The sequence below is a fragment of the Lonchura striata genome, chromosome 1, assembly GCF_046129695.1.
Source record: "Lonchura striata isolate bLonStr1 chromosome 1, bLonStr1.mat, whole genome shotgun sequence".
In the NCBI taxonomy this organism is placed as follows: Eukaryota; Metazoa; Chordata; class Aves; order Passeriformes; family Estrildidae; genus Lonchura; species Lonchura striata.
In genome coordinates this window covers 114,440,739-114,457,045 of record NC_134603.1, presented here as the reverse complement: position 1 = coordinate 114,457,045, position 16,307 = coordinate 114,440,739, and the positions used below count along the sequence as shown (strand labels likewise).

Sequence of the window (16,307 nt, the reverse complement as noted above, 5' to 3'; positions counted from 1 at the left end):
TTATGCCTTTCATCATTTTAAGTGTCTCTGTAGTGACAAAACATCTTCGCTGTGGCTGCCTTTATTTACAGTTCTCATTCCCAAAATGGCAGTGTAACTAAATTTGCATAGCTGTCCCTGACAAGTATCAGAAATCTTCTTGATGTTTCTGCCCTGGAAATCATGTGTTTGGATAAAAAATAAAGTTCTAATTATTTGTGTAGCAGAACTATTGCCCAAGGTAATATGTGGTCAATTGAAAAATAATTTAAACTGCACCATATATTTTACATAAATATATACGGCAGTATTTTCACAGTGGATTACAATCAACTGTCACTTACAAACTATGTAAGAGCAGCTGCCTTCTTCAAAGTCAGATTAGCATGCATATGCCCATGAAATTATACTGAAATGTCTTCTCAAAGGCAAATGGGATATTTTGATGCTTTCCAGAAAGTCCCCAAGTCCACACAATGCTACACAGAGCCTTAAAAATCTAAAGGCTTAGACTGAGAAGCAAGAACCCTAAAAATCTCATGTGGTGGTGCACACTGGCTAACTGATAATGCTGAGATTATGCTCAGCTGTACTGCATGCATGCACAGCCTGGCTCATACACCTGGTTTTGATGTTACAGCCAGTGGAATCCATGATCTATCTGCATGTAATAGCATGGATACACACCTGGCCATGTCAAAAAGCTGTTACTCAAGGGGTTATGTTCTCAGCTATGAAACATTCTCAGGCTTCTCTGTAATGTGTAGATAATATATAAAAGAATTTGTTTTAAAAAATAAATATTTATTCATATGCGTCTTTGCACATACTTTAGGAAAGCAACCAAAATCAGGGAGCAAATGAAAAAACCCTGCACTCTCCTGTATATAATTCTCAGTAGCAAAAATGAACAATCACAATTTAACTACTCTGAAAGCAATTCCTATTCTCCATGCTGCTAACAGATAGAATATATTTGAATTTAAAATGGGTTCTGAACAGTAAGTGTGAAAAATCTGAGTTCCTAACAAAGACACAGTAAGAGAGATTCAGAAATACGATTCAGAAAGACTGTCTCAATAAAGTCTCTTCAAAGGCATGTTACATTTTTATCATTCCTACATTTAAGAGAGGAAAGCAACATTTAAGAGAGTAAAAAGAAAGCTTAAAGTCAAATCCTGCTTGCTGTTGACAACTAAGCCAGGAAACGTATAACGCACAAACATAATGAAAATTGATCAAAGTTTGTTGGCTACCATTCTGCTACCCAGAAGCCTCCTAAAGCAGCAAAGGCTGTGATTTTGGCTAAACAGTAAGTAGGAATATAAGTGCTTAAGGAAATTAAGTCCCACTCTCCTACTTAAAACTAAATGTTTAGGGTTTATGTTAGTGCCTAAGTAACAGTGGCTTACAGACTTTATTGATTACAGCACAGAATTGTTTTCACCTGTGAGGATTTTTTGCCTGACAAAGTTCAAGAAGCACTTGGATAACACTTTCAGGTACATGATGTAATCCTTGGGACTGTTCTGTGCAGGGTTAGGAGCTGGACTTTGATGATCCTTTGGGGACCCTTCCAACTCATGATATTCTATGATCTTCTTCTGTGTACTCTAACAAGCAGAAATTTTCCCTTCCCCAATCAGATTGTTTTTCAAATATTAAAGTCACTAAATCCACATGTAGTAATTCAATTTATCCAGGCTGCAAGAGACACCAAAATATTTACACCAAACAAATTACCAGAGATATTCTCAGGGATTAGGCAATTTCAAAAAGAAAACTTCAACTCAGAATTTGAATCCTATCCAATTGTTGGACAACTGAGAAGCAAAGCAGCATCCAAGAAATTCAGTGAAACTTGTCAGGATGAAACAATCTCAAAACCTCTAATTCTTTTTCAGTATGCCAAGTATTTTCCAGCTCTCTAGGCAGCACTGACTTGGAACAACATAGAGTGGCCTGGCTGCCTCAGCCTTTGGAGCATATAGTGAAGTCAAGGCTGTTCATACAGAGGACAAGAGAATCAAATTAAGCTCCTCAGTACAGAGATTTGGGAAGGAACATTACAATGCTGCTCAACACAAAAAAAATGAATAAGCAACACTATTTCCAACTAATCCAAGATGAATGCTACTGTTAGTTGTGCTGTTACCTGCTCTCCAATAGCACTACCATGCTCATAATTTCTGTAGACAAAAACCAGTATGTGACCTCCTGCAGCACTGAAGGTGACCAAAGCCAAATAATGAACAGGAGCAGGGTGAAGCAGACTACAGCTTCATTCAGTGAGAATTATCACAGCACCATCACCTACCAATTAAAACCACAGGCATGCTGGGAAGAACAATACCAAAAGGATCTGACACATAGCTTCTAAACTGACTGTGCCCCCCTGCAGCTACCAGATCCATTGATGTCTGTGAATTCTGGTTTATTGGCTTGACACATAGCATTAACTTCAGCTAATAAACAAATCCAGTTCCAGTACACGAGCACTTTCTTTTGATTTGGTAAGGAAACCACTGAACCTTCAACAAACCAGCTGCACCTATAAACAGATTGATCATTTGTTTTATTGCTGTTTGATCATCATCCTCACACAGTAGATCTTTATGGCACCATTAGAGAAGGAAGTGGATGGGAAACTACTTCATGGCCACTCACCAGGACTGTCCTCTTGCTTCCACTGCTAAAGCTAAAGGCAGGGAACCCTCTATGCCCTATCTGTAAATGTTTGAGTAAGGGCAGGAACATGCTTACAGGTCTGCCTGTGGGTTCTGAACATCCAGCCTTGACTGAAGCCCAAATCACATTGCCTTTCTTCAGCAAGACATAGCACTAAAAATGGATGGGAACCAAGTGTACAGCTTCAGCTAATAGTAAAAGTCTCTTTGTCTCTCAAGGAAGAGTAGGAAGGAAGGAATCAAAAGTAAAGAACAATTTGGCAACCTTACAAATATAACCCTTTACAAAGATCCAACTGTACAGTCGTTTCCTAAGGCAAAAACTACAAGTCCAGCTGCTTAAATACTGAACCCACGGTGTTAATATAGAAAGTGAAAATAGCATTTACATTAGACTGTAACAACACTGCAAATTTGTTGGAGAGTAAAGAGGGACACATAGAGAACAGACTTACTGGAATATGTGGCAAAGTGATGGTAACATCATCTCCTTTACCCACTTGGAGGTCCCCCTCGCAAGACGTATCAATTGATGCTGGCTTAAAATCATCTAAAGAGGAAAACAATTGTGATTACATTTGTTAGAGTGTCCAGAAGCATCAACGTGCCCTGCAAAGAGCCACCAGCCACCATATGTTTACTGTAATTATAGGGAATGGTATATATTGTTTACAGCAAGGGTGGATGGAATAACACATCAGTACATTGTGTCTACATGTAGCAACCCAGTCATGTGGTGGTACCATATTCTGAACTTCCTTTTCAAAATGGAAATAATGTTCTAGATTTTATGTTTGAACACCAAAAGCAGACTTCTCCAAACCCAGACTTTGAGTGGCACTCAGTTTTAGAGGCAAGTGCAAAACTGCACCAAACTCAAGGGAGCAACAACTTCTAAAACCCTGGGCTCTGCTTAGCTGTTGCCAATTGCAAGCCTGAGGACTCCTCTGGGACAAACACTAATTTAATGACACTTGTGGAGGCCGGTAAACCAGCTAAGGAGAAAGTGACTAACTATAGTCCTGTGGAGGGACAACCCTTAAGCAACAACCTCTGGTCACAGCAAGGAAAAAGCTTACCCCAGAATGCAAGATAATTCTGTGTATCCCACTGGCCCTTCCCCTTTGTTCCATCCCTGCGTCCTCATCTCATTCCTTCTGATGTTCTGCCCCATCCCTCGCTATCCCTGTATAAAGCCCTGCTCTCCCTGCCTGAAGGAGTTCTTTGTGCCTGGACCCCTTTGCAGTAAGAGCCTAAAGACCCTCTGTGGAATCCCATACAAAGATTTCTGTCCCTTCCTTCTGCATCACTTGTGGCTGAAGTCACCCGAGAGCTGAAATCACTCGGCAAGAGTGAGTTGTGCCTGTGCACCAGGACGTCTTTTTAAACACACTTCTCTGGGAAGGTCATGGCTCTACCACCTCTGCCCACCCCAACAGACACTCACTCATTTAGTCTTACTGATATTTCACACTCTCTTAACATCCATCTTGCCTCCACAACAATGTTAAAAGCTCCACATGGGTGGAGGAGATCTCAATTTTCACTTATGAGGAAAAAAAGAGGTGCTGATCTTACTACAGCAGCTTCATGCTGGTCCAAAGCCACTGTGGATAGAAATCATCAGGAAGGGGAGGCATTGTACTGGATTTAAACTAACATTTATTTTAGTATTTTTGCTCTGTTGTACACTGCTTTGTCTCTCAACCAAGGCACTTCTGTTTAATGTATTCATTTGAACTGAGGAAATTTTAAATTGAAAGTATTTTCTCCTCATTATTCTGTTGTGCTGGTGAGCCATAAAAAACCAGAAAAAAAACCCTATTAGAACGTCCAATATCTTGAGAGAGGATTTAAACAAATTGAAATAAAATCACACAGATATAGGCTAGTTTGCTTTGTGTTTGTTTTTATAAGAAGCCTGCATCCAACTCTAGCATCCCTGCATCTGAAGAGGTGCAATTATATTCACTATGAAGGCTTTTAATTACCACATTAGTTATGAACTTAATACCTTAGAACAAATTTAAAATATAACTCCACTAAGAAAAACATATTTGCAGGGAAAAAACTCCAAACTCTGGCTTGTAATAAATTCTCATTAAGAGGATGCTAATGTTTAATTGAGTTTTACTTTGACAGCACAACAAGCAGAATCAGACACACTTGACTTAATCCTCATGCCTTAACTGCCTGATCAAACCATAGACTTCAATTTAATCTGAGCAATCTGTTTCTAGCTATTGTTTCCCACCTACTTTATGTGCAAGCTTGCTAAATAAAATAAACCAGCTGTACAAGAACTAGTGTCTGCCAAAACAGGATCAAGAGTTTCAACAGCACAGTCACCAACTTAAAAGGAATATCACTACCAGACTTCTTTCTTAGGCACAGCAATACAGAGTTATTTTAAACAAACACTCAACTAATTGTTTTCATTTTGTTAGCACGTGCCTGACTAACCCTCATGTAGATCGAGAGCACATATTTCCCTCCAAATATACCCACAGCTCTTTTCCCAAAAATCAAATGTTTTCAAGGTGTGTTTTTAAAGGATAATCCAGTTTCTCAGTACAGGAATGAATCCAGGCCGAAGGTCGAATAAGAAGGTAGAAACAAATGTAGCCTACAAAATCCTCTCATTGTAGTTTGTGTGAAGAGGATTATGGCAATAATATAATGTTTGGATCCCAGATAAATCATTCCAGAACAACAGTTAGGGGAAAAAAATAAAACAGGACAATGAAGAAATCTCATTTAAAAGTCACAGATGGAAAATAGAGCGTTCAGAAAGATCTTTTGAAATAAAACTGCATTCTTCCAGTTGTAGTCTGAAGAGCTTTGGCTTAGCAATCCCTTAGGAAATCTGTTATTAAAGCACTTTCCATTCTAGAAATCCTGTATACTTCCACCTGGATTTGGCTTGGGTTTAATTCACACAGGATCAGGCACTTGGGTGACCAGTATCACTGAAACTACTATTTGTGGTGTACGAATATGGACAAGGAGACCAGGCCTATATTTGTGCATCATAAACCAAAATATCCTACTGTTGTCTGTATAAATTCCCCCACTTCCATAGAAAACTACTAAATTATAAGTTTAATATTATTTACATTTACTTTTGATGGTTTACTAGTCATTTTAGTAATAAAAACAGGACTTGTTTTGCTCAGATTTCTTACCCCACAGAACTCAATTACAGGAATACAGTGAGTTCCTCTTCAAAACAATCTACCTCAGGATCTATCTTGCACTTTTTAGGCATTACTGTAAGTGTGAGTCCCTTCTGCTTGCTTTCCTGGGATAGGGAAAGCTGGCTGGAGTCAGGACAGCCAGGGACAGGTCTACTGGGCTACACATTGCAGCAAAACGCTCAGTTAAAAACCCAATTCTGGATGGTCCGGCTGCCCTGCCGGGCCGGGCCTGCGGTGGGACCTGTCCTGCAGTTAATTGCCATAAAGATCAAAATAAGATGGCAAAGCCACCGCCTTACGGTAGGAACTCATCATGCTTCCTAGCGATTAATGACAAACTTTCTAAAGCTGCTCCTTCGCCTTGGCGTGCCTCGCTCAAACCCCCTCCCCGCCAGCATCCAGCTTCCCCTTCTCCCCCCGCTGGACCCTCTGAGGGGAAAGCACCCGTGGAGAGGAACGCCGGGCCGAGGGAGCGGCAAAGGGAGGAGGCGGGCGCTGGAGGGGATCGGAGGGAAGGGGGAGGCGGGCGGTGAGGGGGCAGGGGGGGAGCGGCACGCAGGGCGCTGGAGGGGACGGAGCCCCGCGGTGGCGGAGCGGAGCAGGCAAGCAGAGCCGGGGCGCGGCAGCCGCAGCAGCGCGGCCGGGGGACGGGACGCGAGCGGGGAGGAGGAGGCGGCCGCGGGGGAGGCGCTCACAGCGGATGGTGTGGAAGGAGGCCTTGGGCCGCCGCTCGAAGCTCTCGCCCAGCTGCAGCGGGTGCTCCTCCTTGTCCAGCAACGAGTTCGCCGAGCCGTTCATGGCCCCGCTCCCGGCCCGGCCCGTCCCTTCCCTCTCCTCCGTGCGCTGCCGCCCCGCGTCCTCCCGGAAATTCTTGGCTTTCCCTTCCGGGAACCCTCTCCGGGGCTGGCGGCGGGTACGGCGGGGCGCGGCGGGGGCCCGGGGCCGGGCTGGGGCTGCTGCCCGGGAAGGGTCCCCGGGGAGGCGGGAGCCCGGCGCTCCCCGCCCTCGCAGGGCAGGGCAGGGCAGGAGGGGCTTTCCTTTCCTTCCCTGCCGGGGTACGAGCTGCTGGAGGGTAGCCGGTTCCGTCTGGGGGACCGGGGGGTCATGCAGAGGTGTTACATGTTGGTGCACTTAGCTCTGGATTGAACACCTTTAAAAGGCTCTTTAAGCTAAGCACGGGCTGCTGCGATTGAGTTTATCATCGCGCTGCCTTCCCAGCGCCGCTGATGCGTCACTGAAAGGACTGCGCGCGTTTGTTTCCCTCGCTCGGTCTGTGATGAAATAACGGAGCGTGCCTACGTTAGAGGCCGGTGTAGAAAGACGGCAGAAATGTTGCTGATTAAGTTTTTGTCTGTTTGTTTTGAGGATATGCTCTTCCTGAAGAGACGTCCTTTCAAAGGAGCCTCTTCTTCATGACCGCTTCTGCTGTTCATGGAGCAGAAGGGGGTGTGTCTGTGACACTGGACGAAATTCTGACTGTTCTTTTCTTCATTTGCTCACTTCCGTATTTTATGTTTGTGTTTGTCTCATGACATGTATATATCATGATATCATCATATGTATCACACATAACATATGCATACAATCCATTATATGTATCATAGAATGTATTTTATCATAAGGTAAAATACACAACTAAAGTACCGGTCTTGTTTGCTTATTTGTTTGTTTTAGGGTGTGTATTGTTGTGGATTTCTCTTTTTTTTTTTGGTAAATTGACACCATAGCCTGGCTCTGGGCACTGATGTATACAAGTGTGTTTGCTGCCTGGGCTTCCCTAGAAGTTACTGGGGCATGCAGGATTTAATTCCCACGTTCCATCATCCAGGATCTGCTTGTTTATGACAAGGCAGGTGTCATAACCAGTTTAACATCAGAGAAAATATTTTACTCCCTTCCCAGCCTATGTGAAGTTCTTTTTGTTAACTTCTGAAAATAAAAACATCTGTGATTATTAAAACCAGTGTGAATCCTCAGGAGGAGACAGTGGGATGAATGCTGGCACAGACCAGCTCTGGGCATTTTGGCCACAGTGCTGGTTTTTCTCTCTTCTTTAGGTGACACGGTGTTACAAATGCTGTTGTTTTCACCAGTGTTTTCTCACAGAGCTGAGAGCAGGAAGGAGAAATGCTAATATGAATATGCTTTGTTTCATTAATTTTAATTGACTCTTAAATGTCATCTTTTCTTAAGTTACCTTTTTTTTTTTTCTGAAGTGTTCTTAATGAGGTTAATGAGAAACAAAGCCCTTGCTTTCCTTCTCAAGTCTCTTTTAGTGAAAATAGAGTTGCACCATCTTTTTCTTGTTTGGTAGCTCCCTGGAATGTAGAGGGAAGACTAGGAGACTGAAGTATCTTCTTTAACTTTGACATCAGTGTGATGTTGTATACAGTTCTTAGTTTAGATGAAGATTTTCTAAAATCAAGAGAAATCTTGATATACGAGTCCATCAGTAGGACAGATTGGTGGCATTCACATTCTTTGGACAGAGAGACATAATTCTGTCTCTCAGGAGAAGCACAGAGAGAAAAGATAAAACAATATTTAGCTCTGCTCCTTTGTTTTCCCCATGTGGAATTTGGTATGGAGATTGTTCACCTGAATTGATTGCTTGATTGGATTCTGGTGAAGGTTTTTTGGGTTCAATGACCAATTCGATCCAGCTGTGTCTCGGACGCTCAGCAGGCAGCCACGAATTTGCTAGTTAGTTGGTATGTAAGTAAGAAGTATGTATGTAGACTAGGATAGTCTCTCTTTAAGTTGGATATTAATGTAATATAGTATAGTTTTAATAAAGATATCCTTCAGCCTTCTGATCTGGAGCCAGACATCATCATTTCTTCCCTGTTGGGGTTGCCTTTTTTTACTATACAGATCAATAAAGTTGTAGTAAGTGCATACTGTAATTATCTCTCATCTTTAATTCTGCTTCTAGATCCTCACTTGTTTTACTTAAGTTAAGTGATGGAACCATATACTGAAGAAAAAAAATCATCCTGGGGTCCTTGGTGTTCATGTTTGTGTGAAAGAATCTAGGATGTTCCAAGAAAAGGCGTCAGCGAATTGCTTAAATATAGTAACAACATCTACTGAAGATGGTGCTTTCCAAAAAAAGGGCCATAGTGCTCGAGTCCTTAGCCCAGAAGAAGCTGAAAGACTGGCAAAAGATCAGGTTCTGGTGTCTGAGTTCAAACAACTAAAACTGGAGAAAGAGGCACAGAAGAACTGGGATCTCTTTTACAAAAGAAACAGCACCAACTTCTTCAAAGACAGACATTGGACAACTAGAGAGTTTCAAGAGTTAAAAGCATGTCGTGAGGTGAGATCTATACAGTTCTGCTGTAAAAGATTGATTGTTTCCAATCAGTTGTTTCCAGGGGAGTTAATAATACTTACAAGAAAGCCATTTGGGTAAGAGCTGCCACATATAAAGTTTGCAGTGCCCTGTATATTTTAATATCAAAAATAACTTCTCAGAATCATATGCATTAGTTTAGTTTCAGTTTATAATTGGCCCTTACTGGATGGGGATGCTGTTCATAGCATCCTGGATGCTGAGAATGAAGTCTGGAATATTTGGTTTTTGAGTCCTAAAGCAGACAGCTTGTCTCTCTGTGTGCAAGCTGGTGCACTTCAGTACACTCCTTTAGAGAAAAGCATCCAGAATTGCAGGCTAATTGCTGGACACAGTTAAGGGGAATAGCCAGATGCATCTGTTGTTCCTTACAGCTGAATGAATGACAAGACAGAGATGGCACAAGTCTGTTGATTACTTAAGAGGTAGATGACTGAAGAAATATTAATATGTTCTAAAAGTATTTCTAATTTTGTGGAAATCAGGATATCTGGGTTTTGGTGTCAGATTATGCACTGGCTGTCTGGTTTTTTTTTTTGTTTTTTTTTTTTAAGAATTGTAATTAAAATTGATTATAGCTTTTAAAATGGTGGTTGGACAGTGCTTCTGCTGATATGATGAGAAAACAAAAGTTATGTTTTGTCTTCTATTGCTTTATCTCCAGTTTGCAGATCAAAAACTGACCATTCTGGAAGCAGGCTGCGGGGTTGGAAACTGCTTGTTTCCACTCTTAGAAGAAGATATGAATATTTTTGCATATGCCTGTGATTTCTCTCCTAGAGCTGTTGACTATGTGAAGGTTGGTGTGATATTTGGAACTTCTTTTAGAGTGTTTTTTAGAAGCTTCTAAAATTACAAATGACTGTAACAACAGACTTCTCTTGGTTACCTTTTTGTAGGAAGGGTAGAATATGCTTTGCCAAAAAAATTGAGTCTGATTCGTTTCTGTGGAGATCCTGTGTAAGAAGGCAAATCATTGTTCAAGACTTGGCTTTTTAGTGTCATATTAGAGCATTATGGTATATTACTTTAATTATTTATGAAGATAGTGTTTTTTGGTAGCCCTACTATATCTCTGCTGACTGTGCAGTAAAAGCAAAATTTTGGTTGTCGTGGAAGCTTGCCCTTAATAGACAGAGTCCAAGGAGAACCTTAAAAGCAAGGCTGGGAAAATTATTGTTAAAGGAATTTGTAACCTGCTTAGGAGTAGATGTGTTTACACTTAGTTGTGGGTACTGCAGTCCAGAGTCGAGCCTTGCAGTACTTCTGGTGGGGACTTTGGGCATTAAAAGTCTTTATGAAGTTTGTAATCACAGGTAAATGTCTATATATCTGTTAACTGAAAGCATTGTGACCAAGAACTACATGACACAGACAGCATTTGTCATGCGATAGATGGGAAGAAATACCTGTGGCAAAAAGAAGAGGACAGCAGCTCCCTGGGATGCTGTGGCTGCACCCCAAGATGAGGTTGGGCTGAGCGTGTACCCTGGGTTTTGGATGACTTAATGGCATCTGCCTCCACAGCTCTTGCTGAATTTATTTTTTGCCAACACCGGGTTTTATTTTCCACAGCAAAACTGTCGGCTAGAGCAGCCCAGCTAGAGATTGATTATGTGCAAACCCCAACTGTTTGGAGTTTACCTGTAGTTCAAGAGCTTTACTTTCATCACCCTGTGGGATGTAATTTCTTTCAACAGTAATTATGTCTTCTTTTAAGAATAGAAGGAGTAAAAGGAATAAAACAGAAATATTATGTTTTCTGTATTGTTTTAATGCACATTCCTTCTCAAATTAATGGGAACAGACTATTTTACTAGTTGTAGTTTCACTATTATAGTCAGCAACAAAGAATTTCTGATTGCAGTAGCTGCCTGTTGGAGGTTAATATTCTCTTGCCACTGTGTTTTGTGTGTCTCTACTGATTAATTTCACAAGATTTCTTCTTTATTGTAGCAACAAATGCTGTTCATTTTCAGTGAAAGTTTGCTCTTTTAATTTCCCTAGAAAAATGCCTTATATAGTACTGAAAGGTGTAAAGTGTTCCAGTGTGATCTTACCAAAGATGATCTTCTAGACAATATACCAGCAGATTCTGTGGATGTTGTCACACTTATATTTGTGCTTTCTGCCATTCATCCTGACAAAATGCATCTTGTCCTGAGGAACATTTATAAGGTAAAACCAGCTGATTTTACAGCCTTTAAAGCACTGCCCTTCTTTTTAGCTCAAAAGTATATTTTATTCCTGAGAAAATTACTCTCTCGCAATAGCCATTTTTCATATTATATTCCATGGGTGTATTTTGTTAGTGCACTGAGAATACAAGACTAAAATATGTTTTACAATGACCTTTTTTTTCCTGCTGGTATTGTGAGATTGTTTGGATTGAGGCCTAATTCATGCCATCAGTGTAACAAAAAGATATCTAAAATGTGGCCTTCACTTGAAAGGGGCTTACAGGAAAGATGGAGAGAGATTTCTACAAGAGCGAGCATGTAGTGACAAGGAAGGGGAATGGATTCAAACTGACAGTAGGTTTAGATTAGATAGTAGGAAGAAATTCTTTAGGGAGGTGCTGGTATAGATTGCTCAGAGAAGCTGTGGATGCCCTACTTTTGGAAGTGTTCAAGGCCAGGAGAAATGGGACTTTGAGCAACCTTGTCTGGTGGAAGTTGTCCCTGCCCATTGCAGGGCAGCTGGAACCAGGTGATCTTTCAGCCCCCTTCTATCCCAGGCCACTCTATGACTGTATGATTTTAAAGCTATTACTTGGGTTGTGTGCTATGAATAATGTTTATATATTGCAGGGCTGACTGTGTTCATAAGGTGTGACTCATAGTGAGCCAAAATTAACTTCCAGAGATCCAGTGACCTGCAGTTAGTATGTTGCTGTTATTATGAAACATATTTGACCTGTGGTGATTTAAAAGTGGAGTTTTCAGATGTCAACATCAATCTTGAGAGACTCATCTCCCTAAGCTGTCTTGGTTAGTTGATAGACTGGGATAGGCCCATCCAAAGGGTGGTTTAAACAGCCTGAATTGTTATTGTTCTGAATTTTTCTGTCATATATTGACTGCAGAGGAAAGTAATCAACATATTTTTTTACTTTTGCATATGTGTGTACCAAAGTTCTTGTATTTTCTGATATTATTTGGCTTATTATCAGCAGTTTGAAAAATGAATATTAGAGGGTTTTTTTATATCTCCAGCTGTTTTCCAATATCAGGATTGGTTCTTAGCTCATAGAAATATCTAGATATCTAGAATCAGCATGGGCAATGACCATGTATTTATAAATTTTAAACTCTTTATAGCTTGTTTTCTTTACCAAGATTTAAAAAATTCATTATGCACTTTCCTAAAATGTTTTCTTATTTATTTTACAACATATTGCAACATTTTTTCTTTCTCCTGTGAAAAAAGAAATGTCATGATATTCTAAAGTTTATTGTTAACCATTAAACAAAATCAGGTGCTAAACAGGTTACTAGCCAACAGAAAAAATGTCCTGATGGGAATTTTTGTTAAGCTGTATATTTTCTTCTTTCCTCTGTGTTTGAAGAGTGTTGCTAATTTAGCTGATCAGCACCCAAATAGGTATTCTAAAAGTAGTTGTAGTCTTTTATTCATGGGGAAACATTTTAAAGAGTCAATCCAGTTTTTACAAAACCTTTTTGTTGCATGGGGAATTAATTTTATCTATATCTAGCTACATCTATCTATAGATATAGATATCTATCTCACTGTTGTATTTACTGTGCTGCTATGTCTGTATGTGTACACAAGTAAATATACCTATATATGACTGAATTTGTTAGCTTATTTAAAGCATGTGTGTATTATGTGACAGGTATTAAAACCAGGCAAGTGTGTCCTGTTCCGAGACTATGGCCTGTATGATCATGCAATGCTCAGGTTTAAATCAGGCAGCAAACTTGGGGAAAACTTTTATGTCAGACAAGATGGGACAAGATCATATTTTTTTACTGAAGGTAAGGCATGTTGTAGAGTGCTTTCTTTTCTGTGCATCTTCTGTTCAAACTTTTTCCAGAAAACTGCCAGCATGCCCATGGAAGTTTTATTTCGTGTGGACAAACTGTTAAATTGTGGTTTATTTCATTTAGCATCCTTTTTGGGAAGAAGCAGTTATTCAGATTGGCAGAACTTTGTGGAGTACTTTCTTGTTTATAAGCTTATTGTATATGCTGTAATTCTCCGAGAGCAGCTGTTTCTGAATTTGCTGTATTTCATTCAGATTTGTTACCTAAGGGGAAAAGACCTATGTTCAGTAAGAGAATTGATCATATTCATGAAGCAAGTAAGCAGTTCTTTTGCCATCATTCTTTGTGCAGGACTATTTCTGGTGAGCAGGATGAGGTCTATTGGTTTCTAGAAGCAGAACCACCACTGCAGCACTGAGAAGCTCGTGCACAATTCCTGCTGGGATAGCACTGACTAGCTGTGGTCACTCTGTCTTCTAGGGTTTGTTTTTTAGTGAAGACAATGGAAAAAATCACTTCCATGTGATACAGTATTAGGTCTTTGTTGAGTGCTCATAATGGTTTAGGAGGAAAGGTAGTTATTGCAGTTCACTGGTGGGGAATTTGAAGCTCAGAGACATGAAGGAATTTACTTAAACTCTCACAATGAATTGGGATTATAGCTTGGCTATACCTTCTAACTCCCAATTCCTCATGCTAAACTCGCTATACTCCCCCATCACTTGTAGAGCATTGTGTAGCAAGAGCTGTGAATTTATTTCTGTGGGGTTCTTTGTTCTTAGTCTAAAGCAAGATGCAGCTGCTGAATAGACCGATTTGTAGCCAAGTAAATGTTATTCATATTTTATGCCATAACATATTAACTAATTGCTTTTGACACACAAAAACTGTTAATCTTGTCTGAGCTTCCCCCCATTCTTCATGGGACAATGATGAAATCTAAGATAATGCAGGCTGTGCTACAGCTTCATTGAAGCATTTCTAGAACTGTTATTTATTGAGTGAATTTTAGTTCTGTTTAAACAATTAGCTCTTACAAAGGGAAGGGATGCTAAAGGGAGCAAATAAGAGACTGACCTATCTGTGGAATTTTAAATCTCATTTTTATTGTGTTTTAGAATAGTTTCTGAATGAGAAGTTCCTTGTTAGTATGCATGTTTCCCTTGTGAGAAGAATTGAGGCAGGGATAAGGAAGAGGAAGGAAAGAGAAAAAAGAATTTATTTTATATTGCTCACATCATCGATTGTTTTTCCTTGGGCTGGTCTGTGGCTGTCTCACAGATCACATCTACTCCCATTTTTAATCATTATGATCTTGTTCATTTCATAGATTTTCATAAAAACATTGCTTAATACTTGAGAATTCTTTTGTTACTGGAGACATGACTCCCATGATTTCCACAGAGGCTGCAACCCTTGCTATTTTTTTATTTCTTTAGTACTACATTGGTACACCAAATTATTGTTGCATGGGGTGATTTGAATTATACTTATTTATAATATATCTGGCCTCAGATGGCAACACAGAACTTCTTCCATGGGAAAAAAAATTCCATTCTTCTACTGTTTGAAATAATACTAAATTTGTGGAGGAACACATGGTTGTAGGTTTGTATTATGAAATATGTGCAGCTTCCTTACAATAAGATTTCAATAGGTCCACAATGGAGTGCTGTTTATTTGTATTTCATTGGTGAGGATCCCCCATTTTACATGAACACACAATGTTTACAGCCATGGTGGGCTTGAGTTGATATAATCCTGCAGTGCCACCAAAGTGGGTGGTCTCATCTTCCTCAACACACCATCTCTGGTGGTGCTTCCTGTACCCACATGATCACTGATTCATCGAGCTAATCCCCCTGAACAGTGAAAATGGAATGTCTTTGTTTTCCGTCAAGTAACACAAGTTTAGAACAGCTTAAATTTACTCTGAAATTGCTGCCTGAGTAGGTGAACTGAGGTGCAAGAAAGGAAAAATGATGATTTTTAATTAACATGACAAGTCAATAGCATGAGCAGACCTTCATGCTGCAAAGATCACTCTGCTTGTGAGGTGGTTCTGCCTTCCTTAAGGGAGATAGGCTCTGAGTAAAATTTGTTTAAGGAAAATACTTTCAGATCAACTTAGTGGAGTCTTGGTACCTCTTTGCCAGTTTTTCTGTTGAGCAATTTCATGTAACATTAGGTGTTACTCTTTGCTGAGCAGAGGTGCATCTACACAGCTGGATTACCTTTGAAATATTTGTGGTAAGTGATGTATTCAGCTAGTGAAGGTCAGCTGCACAAAGGGAAAATGCACTGGTGTCTATCACAATGAGAATGACAAATCTTAATAAAAATAAGAGATGTGGCAATTTTTGGAAATTCAACTGAGTAACTAGCTTAAGCCCCAGTTTTAAAAGCTGTTTTGCTTAGGCTGCTGTTTCCAAAGGAGATCTTTATTGGTTTTTATTCAGCAGTCTGTCCACATAGAACAGCTTGAAATCTAAAGGCCTGTGTGATTTTCATGCTGTAACACATAAGAACATATGCTTATATAAATGGTGTCTGGTGTTTTAAAAATAGCTTAAACATAATATTTTATCTTCTTTTTTTTTTTAATTCTCTTTCAGAGTTCTTATCTCAGCTTTTCAAGGCTGAGGGATATGAGCAAGTGGTCAATGAATATGTGCAGCGAGAAACTGTGAATAGGAAAGAAGACTTGCATGTTCCAAGAGTGTTTCTTCAAAGCAAATTTCAAAAGCCTTTCAGTGAGACATAAGTTCTTGCTGATTAGCAACAGCATTGGTTGTTTGAAATGGAAGCTAGCACATAAGCTGTGTGCTCATCTTTCTGGTGAACCAAAAATGTTGGCATCCAGTACCTCTTGTTGGTTTCCATCGTAGGATACAAAATAAGAATGCTATTTCTAATTCAATTTTAAGATGGTTTAGTGAGGCAGGCAACCTGTTCAGCATCTGTATTCCTGCTTCTAAAATAAAACCTGTGCAACGTTGATGGAGGATCAGGTAAAGCATATAAATAAATTTCAATTTTTATTAAAAACTATTTTTAAATAAATATCCTGTGTTTCCTGTCA

At 39.9% G+C, this 16,307-nt stretch overlaps 2 protein-coding genes across 5 annotated transcripts in view; one reads left to right on the top strand and one right to left on the bottom strand.

Moving 5' to 3' along the window:
- EAF1 (ELL associated factor 1) overlaps window positions 1-6,666 on the bottom strand; it is a 26,273-nt gene extending 19,607 nt beyond the window's left edge. Inside the window, exons 1-2 of the mRNA XM_021548794.2 lie at window positions 6,559-6,666; window positions 3,122-3,216 (exon numbers count right to left, since the gene is read on the bottom strand). Coding sequence (XP_021404469.1) covers window positions 3,122-3,216; window positions 6,559-6,661 — 198 coding nt within the window. The 5' untranslated portion in view covers window positions 6,662-6,666. The remainder of the gene's footprint in view (window positions 1-3,121; window positions 3,217-6,558) is intronic.
- METTL6 (methyltransferase 6, tRNA N3-cytidine) lies at window positions 6,387-16,307 on the top strand. 4 transcript variants are annotated; one of them, XM_021543366.3, is made up of 6 exons: window positions 6,686-6,776; window positions 8,799-9,182; window positions 9,883-10,017; window positions 11,226-11,396; window positions 13,075-13,216; window positions 15,841-16,307. In XM_021543366.3, the coding sequence occupies exons 2-6, from the start codon at window positions 8,901-8,903 to the stop codon at window positions 15,987-15,989; spliced, it is 879 nt and encodes a 292-aa protein (XP_021399041.1). In that variant the 5' UTR covers window positions 6,686-6,776; window positions 8,799-8,900; the 3' UTR covers window positions 15,990-16,307. The 4 variants fall into 4 exon arrangements, with proteins under 4 accessions (XP_077643045.1, XP_021399041.1, XP_021399040.2 ...); XM_077786919.1 differs by lacking the exons at window positions 6,686-6,776; window positions 15,841-16,307 and adding an exon at window positions 6,387-6,465 and having other exon boundaries at window positions 13,075-14,145; XM_021543365.3 differs by lacking the exon at window positions 15,841-16,307 and having other exon boundaries at window positions 13,075-14,145.